The 17339-nt window shown below is 44.1% G+C and overlaps 1 protein-coding gene across 1 annotated transcript in view; it reads right to left on the bottom strand.

The window, feature by feature from the left end:
• Positions 1 to 17339, bottom strand: part of cadps2 (Ca++-dependent secretion activator 2) — a 243713-nt gene that overhangs the window by 179025 nt on the left and 47349 nt on the right. Inside the window, 1 exon segment of the mRNA XM_030054425.1 lies at positions 15424 to 15537. Within this exon segment, the coding sequence (XP_029910285.1) occupies positions 15424 to 15537 (114 nt within the window).

Below are 17339 nucleotides of genomic sequence, written 5' to 3'. Positions count from 1 at the left end.
ACTTCAGCATGACCGCTCCCATCAGAAATGACAGAATTTAATCAGAATTCACATCGCGAGTCCACAGGGGGCGAGCGCTTTGAGGAGGCGTGCCAGACTCCCAGATCTGGACGCTTGATGGGCGTGTCGCACCTGATGATTGACAGCTGCTCCCTCCTATCACCGAACAAACACTTCCTCGCTGCACCTGATTGGACGAACGCTCCTCTAGTGGGCCGTCCCCTCCTGGATCTCAAACCAGACCAAACATGGCGGCTGTTTTTGAAACTTTCTTTGACATTATGAAAACAGTTTACATACATTAACATGTACACATATTCACACAGGTCTATACACTCTTTTTTACACACTTTTACACACATTAACTGCACTGATCTAATGTATATTTGCATTGACTTAATGTATATTTGCTGACATTTTTTCTTTTTTTTTATGTATCAAATTTTGAGGTGGGATTCTCCTATAAGCCCCTCGGGGTTTTCTGTATCTCACCTGCACAATCTATTGTTATTTCATTCTCGTTCTGATGTTTTGCTTTTATTGTGCAAAAAATAAAAATCAAATCAAAAAATCAAATCAGTTCAGCAAAAGTGTAAAAAGTTTAGCGGGAGTCACTTTCCAGTGACGGTGAGTCATGTGGGACGCCCCTCATTTGCATAAAGTAGCCTTGAACTCAACTTTATGCAAATGAGGAGAGGCAAATGAGCCCCCCGCCTCAGAGCGCATCGCACGGCTGCTTACAGAGACGATGAACGGGAGCCGTGGAAATGACTGATCCTGTGGACATGAACCATTAAGAGGCAACTTGAGTTAAGGTGCAGGGAGCTATTTCTGACCACTAGAGGGCACTGAGAGCACAAACCCCACTTGTAAACAGAGTCAGTCCTGCTTCCAGGTTCAGGGCAGGCCGCTTGTACGAAACTGAGAGGTGAAAAAAATGTTTTTAGAGATGGACATGAGGGCTACCTTTGACTCTCTCAGGGCTCCTGTTGGATTAACTGGGATTATTTTGTCTCTGAGCTCCAGTTTGAAGATGTGGTGAAGCTGCAGACTTTCAGCTACAAGGTGGCGCTGCCTTGAATGAAATTTTCACAGGCACTCTGAAATCTGGAAATGTGGATCTGGAGCGTTTATGATCCGTCAAAAAACACAGGAGAGCCTCTGTGTTTCACCGAGTGCCGACGTGGACTTCACCTCCACCTGTCAGGAGAGAAATCTCCAAAAGAGCTGCAGATAAATGTCATCTGCTAATGAACTTCATCGACTGAGAGCCGCCTAAATGTTGTGAAAAACTCAACCAGCAACATCCGATGTATTGTGCGAGACGTACAGACAGCGAAACAAATGCTCCATTTAAATCCATTTAAAAGTGGATTCGTATAATTTTGTATAAACATATAAATCTGTATAACTGTAAAATCTCAAAGCAAAGCAAGTTTCAAGCCCGACCTGACCAGAGGGACTCCTCTTCTTTTCATTATGAAGACAATGAGTTTCAGTTTCCAATATTAAATCCAATGGTATTGAGTGGAAAGGTCAAGGGTCACAGTGGCCTGTAAATATCCCTGCGACCCCAGCGTGATCGTTTGTGTGGGAAGAGCTAAGAGGGCAAAATAAATCTGCTTATTGTTGGGAGCCAGTCCAGCTGGGCGGCACCTGTGTGTTCAGGTGTGTGTTCAGGTGTGTCTTCCCAAAATCCTCGGTGTCGGTGTGTCTGTGATCTTTAACGAGTCGCCGCAGTCGCTTTAAGACGCCGCGCCGCCTCGTCGGACGTGACGGGACCGCCGGCGTCGGTCCGACACCGAGAGCCCAACAGGAAGCCGAGTGACAGACAGTCAATTAAGGCCACTTCACCTCTCAGGGGGACAGATGATGGATGAGGAATTCATTTCCTATTTCTCCCCTGAGCCAAGAGATCTGCGGAGAAGAGAGCACTGATAGGATCTCTCTCTCTCACACACACACACACACACACACACACACACCCCTCGGCTCCATCTCTGCTGGAGAAATTAATACCTAAAGAGATCCTAAGCGGTCAAAGCTGAGCGATAATGAACCTGTCTTAAAGAGCAGCCAATCAATGGCCTTTTCCATCAGCGTGTCGGCCTTCAGCTGAACCGCAGATTATCTGCAGACTGAGCGGCGTTCAGGAGGTGAAATTGTCTGGAAGAAAATTAATCGCTGGTTTGGCCGTGGTGACATTGTTCAGAACAATAAACACGCTGCTGTTACTCAGCCAGCTGCAGCGTAACTCTATTAATGACTCATTTGAGCCATTTAAATGCTTAAATACACCACAGAAGAAGAAAAAAGGAGACAACGGATCCCTGGACCGGCTTCCAGTTTGGTTCGTCTCCAAAGAATAAAAAAAGGAAACAGCGATCTCTAACCACGAGAAATAATATGAGAAGCAAAATCCGAATGAATTGGTGAAAGCTCGTTTGTGTTCCTGTAATCCTTATTGAGGCCAGATTCCCGCTATGAGCCTCTGGGGTTTTTTTCTTCCTTCTTTTCTGTTATTGCTGTTTTTCTGCTGTTTTATTTTATATGTGCAAAACATAAATAAATAAATAAATAAATAAATCAGAAACCCAAGGCTGAAATCCTGCCTGAGGTGAAGCCGCACAGCCAAACTCATTTTTGTGTTTTTTTTTGTGTATCTCAAAAAGTTACGAATGGATTCGCACAGAGCTTTGTGGAAACGTTCGTCATGGGCCAAGAAAGAGATGATTAACTTTTCACACTGATTGGTCAAAAGTGGGCGTGACGGTGGGCGTGGCCTATGACAAAAAGCCAAATAGCTTCCAAACAGATTCAGCAAACACGGTGAAATTCAGTGGAAAGTTTGGTCATGGGGCACGTAAGAGCTGATTACACAGGTTGGCTGAAATGGGGCGTGGCAGTGGGCGGGGCCTTTCAAAGCAGGGTGCATAACCAAAGAGGACACACAGCAAGAGGTCTGACTCGGGTCCAAATGACATTGTCAACAAGCTGCTGCACTTTACATAAATTAAAAAATGTCGTATGCACGTGATGCGTTGTTATTATGACAGGAACATCCATCGCTTTCCTTCACGACGCATCAGACAGTTTACTAACTTTTATTTATTTTATTTAACCTTTATTTAACCAGGCAAATCATTAAGAACAAGTTCTAACACCACAGGTCTGTGCCATCACACCACACAGAGGATGTTAAAAATCGTTTTCTGAAAACATCTACAGAATGAGAGTTACATTGAAACTTGCTGCAGCATTACTGACACATGACCTCACTAGCAGCACTGTGCTGGGAGGGACGCTTGTGCTTCACACATTTTGATTCTCGGTGCAGAGCTGAACCGAAAATCCAATGAACACATTAAAAAATTAAACCCTTTGTGGTGTGATGTGAGCCAAATCAACAGGTCAAATGTGATCAGTTTGTCCTCCGTGACTTGAAAATAAGGAATGTGCTACCTTTTCACACTTTTTGTCCGTGTCCATTACTTAAAATATGTTGCTCCAACAAACAAACCTTGTGCAGTTTTATTGGTACTGGTTTATCTGTCCGACCCAGTGAAGTTTCCAGTCTCTGGCATGACCTCCAAAAAGATCCAGCACTTAAAAAGAAAGAACGGACAAAAGCTGGACTTGGGGGGAGGATTTTCTAGTCGAGACACTTTAAAATGGTGCTGTTATGCTGCTCCTTCCTTAATATCAGTGGTAATGATTTAAAATTAGGGCTGTAAAACCAAACTGTATTAAAGCAAACAGTTCACACACATCTACAAGCACACACTTAGCTGATGAATTAATGAATATTTTTTTAATCCCTGATGTACAAAAGCAACCAAAGCCAAACTGAAATGCTGACAAAAAAAAAAAAAAAAAATGATGTTGGATTGAATGAACCACTCTGCAGATCAGAATCCATCCTGAGGTTTGAAAATAACTGAAACAGTAAAGGATATAAAAAAAACAAGAAGCCTGTATAATGGATGTGATTTTCCATGATTACATGTTTGACACACTTCAGGCCAGCAGGAACCTTCAGCTGCAGAACGAGCTGCTTCTCACTCATTTGCATTTTATCGTTTCTGCTGCTTTTGGTCTTGGAATCAGAACCACGACACAAACTCAGGCTGCCTGTTTTCCAAGATGCCACATACAGAAATATTAATCATTTAGTGGGAAAATTCGTTACCCATTCATTATTCAGTGTCTGTGAAATTCAGAGGACCCATTATAAATTTTCCAGCCATGGAGCCAGGTTGCCTCCTGTCATTTCCAATATGAAATCAATCGTTTGAACACAGCGCCATCAATCACGTTCACTCGGGCAGCCGGCTGGGAGTCACTGCGTTCAAACGGCGGGCAGCTCATTTTGGAGTAAAGCTCGTGACATGAAGTCCGGCAAGGAAACACACTTATTAGGTCGGGATCGTCTGCTCTGACACGGAGCGCGGGGAGGGAAATGTGAGCTCGCATGACGAAACACACGGGAGGCGAGGATCAGCCAGAGGCAGGACTCGCCAAAACCACAGAAGAAGAAGCAGCAGCAGCAGGATGGAGCTGCAGCCTGACCCTCCATCACTCTCACCTGACCAGCCTCCTCCATGACACCTCCATGTTCCCCATGACCTTTTAGCACTAACATGTCGTCTCCAGGCTGAGCAGGTGACATGAAGCTGCATGCTGTGCAATTTGAGCAATTTGCATAATGAGTTAAATAACCAAAAAAACTGCAAATGGCTAGAAAAGTGAAGTCATGTGACCTTTCCTCATGACCATAATCTGCATAAATTATGTAAGAATTAGGTCAAAATCAGGAAATAGCTATATTTGTGCTTTTAGTCAATTTAGAAAGGCGACCTCAGAGTCCAGGTCTGTGTTTGATGTCCAGAAAATTGTCTCCTCCATACCTGAGTCATGCAACCTTTGGTCATTAGCATAATTTGAATAAATTATGGAGCCTAATAATTAGGCACAAACCAGGAAATGGCAATATTAGAAAGGCGACCTCAGAGTCTGTGTGTGGATGTCAAGACATGAATCTCCAGCAGCTTTTCATCATTAGCAGAATTTGGATCCACATCCATTTAAAAGCCACACAGGTTTTCATATTACTGTTTTTAAATCTTTTTTTTTTTACTTCGGGATATCACAAATATGCATTAGACTCTTAGATCACCTTTCCAAGATAATTAGCAGCAAAGTTATAGCCACTCCCAGGACAGATGACATTCAGCCATAAAGGTTCAGAGGAAGCAACGCCACCGGGTCCAAGACACTTCCACTGGACAATTTTTAGCTGCTAATCTTTGCTTTTTTGCAATTTGCGCAGATATAGAATTGAAATTTGTTCGCTGAAGACCTAAAATATATTTCATGTTAATCAGAAAGGAGAAGGAGTCACAATAAAGACGTGTTTTCCTCTGAATAAAGGGACGTGTTATAAGAACATCCAGTCCCTCACTGTTGACTGTTGCAGCCTAACCTTTGATTTCATAGATAGATAGATAGATAGATTTTTATTGTCACTGCACAATCATATACGTATAATAATGCAATGAAATTAGGGCTCAGTCCTTTCGGTGCAGGGGAGAATAGAAAGCATCGTGCATCTTGCTAGTTGAATAGCCAAGTCCAGTAATAGATGGCTGCAGCCATGTCTCTGATAGCAGAAAAAATGCAACAGTCACAGAAACACTTGTTGGATGTGCAAGCACAGTTCGTCATCCCGTGTTCGCCATGGACCTGGCGCTGGAAAATGCTGGGAGGCGGCGGCCCAAAGGGCTGTCCTTTCAGCCGTGTCAACGCACCGGCCCTGCAGCCTCGGCGTCCTCAGGAATGTCCTGGCAGCGACGAAAGTCCGGTGAAATCGGCATCCCGCAGCGCAATCCCAAGCTCAAAAGGTCCTGATAACTGTTGTTTCCTTTGCTTGTTTACGTTTCCTCCTGGACTTGTCACTGGGAAGAACTATCCACGGAGACCCCGGTGTTCTAACGGCGTCCTCTGGAATGTCCTGGTAGCGATGAAAGTCCGGTGAAATTGGTACCTCGCAGCACAATCCCAAGCTCAAAAGGTGCTGACGACTGTACACGTACATTGCCCAACATAAGGTGGTGTTTTAAGCTAAAAACACAACCGTTCACACATACAAAAACATATAATATGGCACCGAGAGTGGAGAGCTGTAGCCGCTGCGTCTATGCGCGCTGTCATGGCAGCTTTTCTAAAAAAAAAAAAAATTTTTTTTGCAGTGCTTTGGGACTTTATTTTTTGCAGTGACACCACAGGAGCAAGTGAAATTTGCAAATAAATTAAACAGCGGCCAACTGACCTGGTTGTTCTAAGTAACCTGAATAATAATTTGACTTTATAACCTTAATAATCTTGATTCTCAGTCTGGTGTAAACGTTTGAGAGCTGCCCTGCTCGGTTTTTAGCAGAAATGTTTGTTGGTAAATGTTAAATGTTCCTGCGTCTTTACAGCCAAAACAAGGAACTGAGTTTGGTGACGAGCGACGTTCTTACACTGCAAAATCATTTTCATCATTTTTGAGCTCCACTGGTTCAATCCATTTTTGATGGATATTTTATTTTTGTGGCCGCCCTCCAACGCGCACAACAGCTGATATTAAATAAATGATCACCTCAAATTGCCTTTTACCTTCACCTGGACTGAACCTTCTATTAGATCTGATGTTTCTCTCTCAGTTTGATGATTTTATTTCACAGTTTATCCTCCTCTTGGCCCCAGGCTTGCCACCCCAAGATAAAAAAAACAAAAAAAACAACACTTTTTAATGAAGCTTTTGTGCTTTGTGCTTGTCTTTGCTTGCAGCGAATCCATGAAGCCGGGGTGGCGGGGGCTCAGCAGCTTTGCTGTAAGTGGACATTTTCCTGTCATTATGCCTGGACGTGGCGAGGGACAGCAGGCGGCTGTGCCAGGCTGGGGAATCCTGTTGAATCAGTATCGGAAACCTGCTGATTCTCTCCATCTGCTTCTCTTCCTCCGGAGCTTTCTGTCCATCACTCGGCACACAGCCTCCTCTCCTCCACCACCGATGATTCACCGCCATCCACAGCTTCTCGTCTCTCTGCTCCTCCAGCACTCGCTTTTACAAACTCTGCTTCCAGCTCCTTCTTGTGTCTGATCTTGTGTCTTGTGTCGCTCTGCAGTTTCACGGGCAGATGTGGCTTCAGCGTCCCAGAGGGGATCAGACAGCCGCTGAGCCGCTGAGCCGCTGTCTGCTCACCAGCCTCACCACCGCATGTCCACCTGTGCCTTGGTGCAGCAGAGTGAAGGTTTGCAGACTGCAGATTGGTCAGGTGTGGTGTGGTAGTCCACAGTCCACACACACTGGCTGCTGTTCAAACAGATGTTTTGCAGATTTCTCAGCATGAATTTACTTTAAAGTTTAACTTGCATGAAATTTTTATTAGGAAACAACATTTCAGTCCACAGACCTTCTTCATCACACTGTTCCTGCAGGGGAGCGCTTCATGAATTTACTTTAAGATCTTCTTTGCTGGAACTGTTTATTGACATTCTTTAGTGTCCTGGCAGCCTAGACACACTGCCAGGACACTACTGTATTTCCAGGTCTTCTTTCTTTCTTTCTTTCTTTCTTCTGAGGAAATCCTACTTCCCATGCATGAAAACTCACCAAACTTTGCACAAAGGTCCAGTCCCGCGCCAGATTACCTCAGCTGCAAACACAAGCCAATAGTCCTGATGGTGGCGCTATAGCAAGCCTCTAAAGTTCAAAACTTTGAAAATTCATAACAAATCAACCATATGTGCTACAACTACACAACTTTCATCAAACTGTAACCTCAATATAGAAGAAACTTTTGTGCACTCAAACCTATTGCAAATTATGAAGTCCATCACTCTGTTTTTTTCAAAAACTGTAAAACTTCTTAAACATATCTCCTCCCACAATTTTTGCTCAAATGTCACCAAACTTGCTACAGAGCATCTTCAGACTGTCCTACACAAACGATGTTCACAGATTTTTGATTTATCAAAAATTAAGCCTACAGTGCATCAAAATGTTTTACTGTAAACACATACCTGCAAATTCTCACTAAATAAATCTTCAATGTTCATGAAAAAAATGGACAAAGTTTTGGAGTCATCGTAGATGATGTGTGGCAAATTTCAGAATTTTATCTCAAAAACTCAATTTTTGACAGCATTTTGAATTTTGCTCTCATGTGAACAATTGGAGTCAATGCAAGAATGTCATTTTTAAACATCAGTTTTTCACTTATGGAGCAAATCAGTCACTGTTAAAAGCAAATGATCAACATCTCCATGCTGCCTAGATGCAATATGTGTATTTTCAGATTTTTGTCTTAATATCTGAATTTTTGACAGCTGTTTAAAATCTGCCTTTCCATGCATGGCTGGCTGCTGTCCTGCAGGTCAGTGATTGGCTCAGTCAGTTTGTGAAGCTGCATGTGAAGTTTTAGCTCAGTGAGATGGAGGCCAGGCCTCAGTGTAGAACAGTGGTTCCCAACCCAGTCCTCAAGTACCCCCAGATCTACCTGAAGAGGGCGTGCATGAAGGTGCAAGGGCCTTAATTGGATCAGGTGTGAAAGAGTAGAGCTGAAACAAAAACCTCCAGGACATGGGGTACTTGAGGACTGGGTTGGGAACCACTGGTGTAGAAGACTGTGAGTTCAAGCCTCAGCTTGTGCAACATTCCCACGTGCGAAAATTCACCAAACTTTACACAAAGGTCCAGATCATCATTGTCAGATTTTTGTCTTCATGACTTATTTATTTATTTTACAGTGGTTTGAAATCTGCCTTTCCATGCATAGGTGGCTGCTGTCATGTGACTGTCTTAGTCAGTTTGTGAAGCCTCACATGAAATGACACTTGTCAACTAGCTCAGTGAGATAGAGTGTTGTCCTTCATGTCAGAAACTGAGTTCAAGCCTCAACTGATGCAAAATGCACATAAGAACACCACCTTTCTTTTCGTCTTCCTATTCTCTACTTGTTGCTCAGAATTGCCTAACTTGCCTGGCCCTGAACATTGCTGCACAGCAGCTATAATGTTTATTATATTTTAGTCTGCTGTCTTCATTTTGTCCCTATTGTTCCTCCATAGTCTTGTCAGCTTGTTTGTCCTCACACCTGCCCTGCATTGCCTCATTAGCCCCGCCCCCGTGTTGCATGTCTTTGTTGTATTTCGGCCAATCATCTGTCCCCTCCAGGCCTGTGTCCTGCCCCTTTCTTACCAGGTGTGTCAATCAGTTCAGTTTGTGTTTAAGTTCATATTCTTCTGCTTGTTGCTTAGAATTGCCTAAAAATGCCCGGACCCGACCCATCGCTGCACAGCAGCTATAATTATATTATCAAATTCATCTGATACTTGACCAGCTTGACTTGACTTGAGCCGCGCCGCCTCTTCCATCCTCTGGCTTCTCTGCAGGCTTTGACTCACTAATGAATACTTCAACCACAAAACAGACAGAAACTGCATTAAATCAGCTCATGATTTTAGTTTTTTTTCTCTCATTGATTTTTTTTTTTTTTTTTTGCCTCAGGATATGATTTTCTTTTTTAAAAAAATCATTTCTTATGTCATGGTAGATTGAGTTTAATAAATAAAATAACTCAATAAAAAAGGAAACTGTGTGATGAACTGCATAGCAACCAAATGACTGGAACGTGATGTTTTGTGAAGATATGAAATGCCACAGCCATTACTGATGCAGTCTGCTGAATGGCTCCGTATGCGTTGGCATCACCTGAATCAGTCCTTTGCATGACGGGCTCTTTACACTGCGACAGCATGGAGAGTCCATTCTCACACTGCACTGCACAGCCTGTGTGTGAGATGTATTCAAGGCTGTGGCTCTTAAACACACACTGTACTCCAACTTGCAAATGTATTTTCCTTTTCCCGGCTGAGACGTTGTCGACGTGGACGCCGCCTCCAGCGACAGCCGGACAGGTCACGTGATCGGTCACCCGGTCAAAGAAACATCACCAATCACTGAGAGCAAGAACGGCGGCGATATTCACACAGTTACCGAGACACGAGCGAGGGCTCCAGGTCCCGGCGACGGCCGCGCTCGCGTCTAAAAATAAAACGGGAAAACGAGTCGATGAGATGCAACTATCTGATCTGATGAAGCCGGCGATACAAGGACAGAAAATTAAAAAGTTACACGACGCGCGCGATGAATGGAAACCAGATGAGATAATGTGTTATTGAGTGCGCGGTGTTTGAAAGTGATTTGTATGCACGCTGTGACGGGGCCATGTGTCTTCGCTGTCAGCGGTTCAATACGCCGCCTCTTTTCATCAAAACATCGCAGGAGGCATCATCAGCGCCGGACTCCGCTCCTCATTCAGCGCTCTGACAGAAACAAGAGATCAACACTGGCCAGTATTTGCAGTAAAATCTGTGGAGTGTGATGCAGGGACATGACATCACTGCTTAAACACACAACAAAACACAAACTGGATCACAGAAGACTCTGTTTAATGTGAATTCCTCCCCACAGGAAGCAGGTTTCTCATCCCTCTCTTCAGCTCGCTCATCCCTGCGTCTGCAGGACTGATCAATATTTCCAACCACAATCACCTCTGTTGTTCTTTCTTTTTCTCCTGCAGAATCAAAGGCGACGCTCAGACAGCCAGCAGACAGCGGCTTACATCTGAATTCTTCCTAAAATGTGACACAGATCAGCCAGAGTGAACAACACACTGAATCTGACATTTTCAATCCTGATTTGAGTCGCGTTCATATGTCCTCCTAAATCAGATCCGTGTCTGATTGCTGCTGATGACGCCATGCGGTGGGGATCCAACGCTCAACGGGTCAGGTCCGCCAGAAACTGAACAAACTGAGGAACACGAAACACAAAGTGGTGTCCAAAGGTAAAAAAAGAACAAAAAATACACCTAGAGTGACCAACCCTGAGGTCTGTTGGTCTCTGTTGATTGTTAATTCTAGTTAATTAATGGCAAAATGTCGTGGTGTCTCTCTCTACAGCCCTCTGCTGCTGTTCCACAGTCCAAATGTCCATTAAATACAAAGAGAGACAGAGACCCAAACATGTGACCTGCCTGAGAGCTTTTATTTGGGGATGGAAGTGGAAGTGATGCAGTCTGGGCACTTTATTTTTCATTTTCCTTGCCTTTTTTATTTGTTCGGTAGCTAGGAGGTAACTGGATGTACGTGCCTCTGGAATATTTTTAGATGCACACGCACACACACACACACACACACACACACACACACACACACACACACAGATCTCCGTGTTCACGTGGTTCCTGCAGTCCTTTGTGAGGCCGTCAGCACACAGATAGTCATCATCAGTGAATACAGCCGGCCCTGCTGGAGCTGATTCATTCACTGAGGGAACCAGAAACACCCGGTTATACACACACACACACACACACACACACACACAGACAGACAGACACACAGCAAGAGACGTCACGACTAAACACCACAAAAGAAAAAGCTGCAGAAGCCTGAGGTGTCTGGGGTCGGACGCCACAGCGCCGCTTTTTACAATCACAGGACTTTATTGTTGATGTTTTACTGATTTTCTGGTCGCTAATTTTGCTCATTTTCAAATATACTGTTTGTTAAAAAAAATACTAAAAATAAAAATAAAAATTTCTCAGGTTTTAATTTTCATTTTCAGGCCATTTTCAGGTCATTTTATTGTAATAATTTCTTGCTAATTTTCTGTCTTTTTTTTTGTCCCCCCATGCTTTTTAAATCCGACGTTGATCCAGCATCACTGATCTGATTTTTAAATACATAATTTCAATAATTATAAATATATATGGTTTTCTTGCAATTTTATTTAATATTATATAATAATAGAATCTTATTTTATTTTTTTTTTTTTACATTTTATTTTATATCATTTTATTCTTTCTGATTTTCAGGTAATGTATTTCTAATTTTTTTTTTTTTTTCTTGTTTCTGTTTTTCTCAGGGTCTCAGGGTCCCGGGTGCAGAGCGGGCTCAGCTGAAGGTCCAGACGTGAGATCGGGCCCGGCTGACAGCCGACATGCAGAACAAAGGCCCGAGGCTGTGGAGGCTGAGCGCGAGCGCAATTAGCAAATGTAGAATCCAGATCAAAAAACCAGGAGGTGATAAAATCTGCGGCAAGACTGTGGGACAAGATTTCCTGAGGAGCTCACAGCGGATCAACGGCCAGCCTCCTTTCATCGCCCGACTCCCACCTCACCTCACCGCCCCGACCGAGATCACACTGCTGTCTGACGGCTGGGTGGCTTCTCCTTCTCTTTCAAACACACTGAATAAATATTATTACTGAATAAATATTATTGCTGAATAAATATTATTACTTATATTACAGAATGGGGAAAAAGTCGACTACATTATGAAGTGCCGCATCACATGAGAACCAACACTATTTATTATACATACTGTATCATAAAGCGGCAGCCGTGCTGTCCTTCGGTTTGTGCTGCAGGAGGAAAACACCGGAGCTGAAGCAATTAGCAGATCAATTAGTCTATTGACAGAAAATCACTTGACTGGAACTTCAATAATCAGCAGCCGTTTATCCAGTAAAAAGGTCCAACACTGAGCCTCACAACTCAGAAAAACAAATGGTAGACCTCTCTGTGGTTCTACAGAGAACCATCAGCAGCTGGAGAACCTCTGTATTTAGCGGCTGGTTCCTCACACTTTCTGTGGTTCTTTAAAGTGCTAAAGGTTCTTCATGTTTATTGGAGTTATTTGGTGGCAGCAGCTAACAATTCTTCTCCTTGTGGATTAATGTGCAGATTATTTCCTCAGTGAATGGATTAATGTCTCGCTCTATAAACCATCAGAGAACATTTTTAATAGCTCGTCTGGAACCCAGTGAAGGAACAAGGAACGTGGAGAACCGGCCTGTCTTCCTTTTCTCTCTTCATTTCTTTATAAAATTAATAATTTGTTCTTCTCTTCAGAGGTTAGTCAGAAGCACGTCAGTCTGCTGTTTGTGTTCAGCACATCACCGATCAGAGGCCGTCTCCCGTCCCCTCTAACAGCCAGGTGTGTCTCACCTTGGTGGGCTGCTGTTCTAATGGAGGATTCTCCAGGTAAGAAGGAAGGAGACGGAGTGAAAGCTCAGAGCAGATCAGGACTCCATCTGAGCTCCCTGAGGTGAAGCAGAGGAGCATCGTGGCTCAAACGTCGCCGTAAAACCAAAAACATGAGTTTTCCACAAAGGACAGACGAGACACACCTGAGCAGCACCGCCGTCACACAGCACCATGTGACCTGTGGGGTTCAGACCGGAGGCATGAGGCCTTTGATCTGTTCTGAAGGTCTAAGGCATCCCAGATGTGTTTCTCCACTGAAGCTCTGAGCAGTGCAATAAATATTTTTGTTGAAAAAGTGAGAATCGTGATCTCAACTCTTTGGGAGAAAAATCTTGATTCACATTTGAGCAGGAAATGTGCAGCCCTATTCCTGAGATATCACGTTCACGAGAACGTTACGGACGTACAGACGGACGATCCGAAAACGTTAACGCCTCCGGCACAGCTGTCGCCAGCATGGAGGATAATAACTACTGTCAGCTGGGGTGAACAGAGTCGTCCTTAACGCTCGCTCACTAACTCCTCACACTCGACCAGCGCTCTGTCCAAGCTCTCGGCACGACGATGTCCACCGCACGGTAACAGTCGTCGGGCTTTGATCACCCAGCCTGACGGTGGCGGTGGCGGCGGCGGCGGCTGCACTGTGATGCCGCCACTTCAGCTGGATCCTCCTCTGAACGCTCAGCCGCAATTAAAGGAAGAGAGCAGACGATAAGATCTCATCTCATAACAGATGACAGGCGGAGGAGGAGAGACGGAGACGTGGAGAGACAGAGGGAGAGATGGAGGAGGAGGGAGAAACAGATGAGAGAGAGAGGGAGAGGGAGAGGGAGAGAGAGAGAGAGAGAGAGAGAGAGAGAGAGGACGACAACAGAATAAAAACAGAGGAAATTGGCTGCAGTCTGTGGCTCTACCTGCCCTCCAATCCAGGAAGATGGAAACAAGAAAACACACAGCTCTTCTGTAACGTCTTAACAGAGGTGTGTGTGTGTGTGTGTGTGTGTGTGTGTGTGTGTGTGTGTGTGAGGGCGGAGCAGAGCGGCTCCCTCCTCGCCACAGAAAGCCGATCGATGCTCTGATGTGTCGCTCAGACGCTGCGATAAACGTCATGACGTGTTTCCAGCAGCAGCAGCTCTGTCATCTGGAGCCGTGCACGCCCACGGAGGGCGGCACCGCTCAGATTAGGATTAGGGGGTGTTTATCAAGATGGTAAAAATGAACGAGGAGAGGGGAAACCTGCAAATCCACAAACCGCCGGCTGGCTCCGGCTCCTCTCCTCTGAGGAAACTGATGAAGTCTTGATTTCATTTGATTTCATTTGATTTCATTTGATTTGATTCATCGGACTCCAAGCACCTGGTCGCCGCTGGAGGCCGGCCAGGAAACCCGACAGCAGGCCGGCCGGGTGAAGAGACGGTGACGGTGTCTGTGGTTTGTCTGTTCAACCATCAAACCATCAAACCAAACCTCCTCACCAGAGGCTCTAAACTGTTCTCAGTAATGATCCTTTTCTCAGGCCAGTTCCTCCTGACCAGAACAAAACACAGCTCCAGTCCGGCTCCATCAGTGTGTGTTTAAGTATTTAGTTCATTCTAGGATTGGGCGCCACTACGATGATAAAGTATCTGATCTTATTCTGATTTAAAAATATCAATATCAGTATCATTTGCCGTTGTCCTTGTATTTCCGGTTTCATAGCAAAGATACCAGCTAGCATGGATAAACCCCAAACCAAATAAAAAATGCATTTATAGAGTTTGAAAGCTTGGAATCACTGAGAAACCTTTGTTTTTTGAGAAAAAGAAATCATCAATTTTGGATTAATCTGATCAAAAATGATAACCAAGATGTTGATGATGGTAGGAATGACCACTGTTACTCCCTTTACATTGAAGAAAAAACTCTCGACTTCATTCTCTTCTGTACGTCCTGTGGTTCGGTTCCTATGGTTAGCATTTCCTGTTAGCTTAGCATAAAGACTTGAAGTCTATGGGAGTCGTTAGCCCGGCTCTGTCAAAGTGAAAAAGTAAAAACACAGCTGCTCTGGAGCGGTGTGATTTCCACAGCGGATCATGTGGATCTGAAACACGTTACCGGTTCCTGTTAGTTTGCTCTCTTCTTGCAAACCAGCAGCGACACCAAGATCAGCCAATAAACAATAAACCTGATCGCTTTAAACTTTAAATAAACTGACTAATGAGCTCCTGAGACCTTTTGATTATGAGTCTTATGACACTGGACCAACCCACCACCCGAGATAAAAAGAAAAAGGACAGAAATAAAAGAGTCAAAGAGCGTTGAAGAGGAGGAAAGCAGGTGTTCTTGCCTCATAGTAGCTCCGCACGGCGTTGCAGAAAGCTTCATCCGCCACGATCTGAGTGTCCCCGCTGAGGAAGGCCAGGAAACGCTCCTTCACCGCCTGCAACTGCTGCTTATTCAGCTGAGAGGAGGAAGATGATGGAGGAGGAGGAGGGGGAGGAGGAGGAGGGGTGTGGAGGAGACATGAGAGGGAAGATGATGGGGTGAAATCAATTTGAAGAGGAGGAGGAAGGAAGGAGGGATGAGAGGGGAGAGAGAGAAAAGCACATGGAGATTAGAGGCGCTGCGTGACTCGGCCCTCACGTTTCATTATTTAACGTCTCTCATTAGGAATCACTTTATTCCAAAAGATGTTCATCTCGGCAACATTTGTGCAGAAACATGGTGAAGGATTAGAGAATTAAAAAAAAAAAAAAAAAGTGTCCTGACAGATTTCAAAATGCTCTGCACATTTGTGGAGTGGGACGTTTCAGAGATCTCTAAAAGTCCAGAGGATGAATGGACTTTATCACGGCTGGTGCAGCGAACGTGAAGTTACCGATGGACTGAGACTGTTGGACAGAGGCGGCACAAAAGACGGCAGGGCGGATTATCGAACGCCGTTCATCCACTGAGCAGCGAGCCACTTCACAGCCGACAGGACGGAGTTAACCCTTCACTCCCCACCAGAGCACTTTTACTTAGTGGACAGACTAATGCCCTGCAGAGTGAAGCTAAACATTCACAGCATAAAGTTAAAGATCCCCTCCAGTCATTTATTAAGCCACTAAACATAATCTGTGCTCATCAGTATTGCATATTCATAAGTTTTTTCCACGCAAAAAACATCCCGTACTATCTTAAAACCACTTAAATATAACCCTAAATCTCGCCCTCATTAAAATGCATGGCTCTATGGCCCCGCCCACCTCCCTGCCTGGAAGCAGCATTCGTTAGTATCATGATTTTACAATAAAAATAAAAAGAAAAAAGAAAAAGAAAATTTAAAAAGTGGGAGAAAACTTCAGATTAGTTTGTAAGATTTTGTCGTACTTGTGGGTTTTCAGGTCGCCGCATCATAAACACTCAAATACCCATAAGGCCTTGCACTACACAGCACCACCCATCTCAAAACACACCAAAAAATTTGGGATTAAAACTCTGAGATTGCATGTTTTTTTGTTGTTGTTTTTTTTAATGAACCCTGGTGGTTAAAAACTGTCTGTGTGAGCTGCAGTCTTGTGGTAAAGATGTTTTTATGGGTCAAATGTTATTTTAGGGTGAACTGTCACTTTAAATCTTAGGTGGGGGTTTGCAGAGCTGCGGTGAATCCCAGTCAATCTGGGATTCAAACCAGCAAACGTCCAGTCACACACCAGTCGCCCAGTCAGAGTGAAAAGACGCAGTTTCAAGGCGGCGTCACTGACGTGGAACAGTCAGCGATCACTTTAAATCTGGTAAAGTGATCAATAGGGGAGAGTGGGGTAATTTGTGCCAAGGGTCAAGTAGTGCCACCCCTGTTATCTAGAAAACTATAGAAGAAGTTGGTCATGTGACCACATATTTTTGAAGAGACATCCATTTCACTCATCCTGCAAAGAAGGGAGACACATGGCTTGAGAGGTAAGCACATTGAAGTTCAAAAAACATTTTTTTGCCCTCCAAAGTAAAATTTCTATGATCAAGGTTTTTTGATTGCTCTGTTTGAACAATTATAGAAAACTTTGAAAACAGTTCACACAGGTTTTAGTACTTTAGTAAGCTACACCATGAGTCTATACAGTTAGCATGATGTTAGCTCAAAACAGCTGGGGGATAATTTTTTTTTCAAAATGGTGGGCTTGGGGTAATTTGTGCCAAAGGGCCTTGGGGTAATTTGTGCCAGTGGTACAACTTGTGATTATATACTATATATTACTTTATTGTATTTTATTGTTATTGTAC

The sequence above is a fragment of the Myripristis murdjan genome, chromosome 6 (genome assembly GCF_902150065.1).
Source record: "Myripristis murdjan chromosome 6, fMyrMur1.1, whole genome shotgun sequence".
NCBI classification, from domain to species: domain Eukaryota; kingdom Metazoa; phylum Chordata; class Actinopteri; order Holocentriformes; family Holocentridae; genus Myripristis; species Myripristis murdjan.
This window is presented reverse-complemented; position numbering and strand designations above follow the sequence as displayed.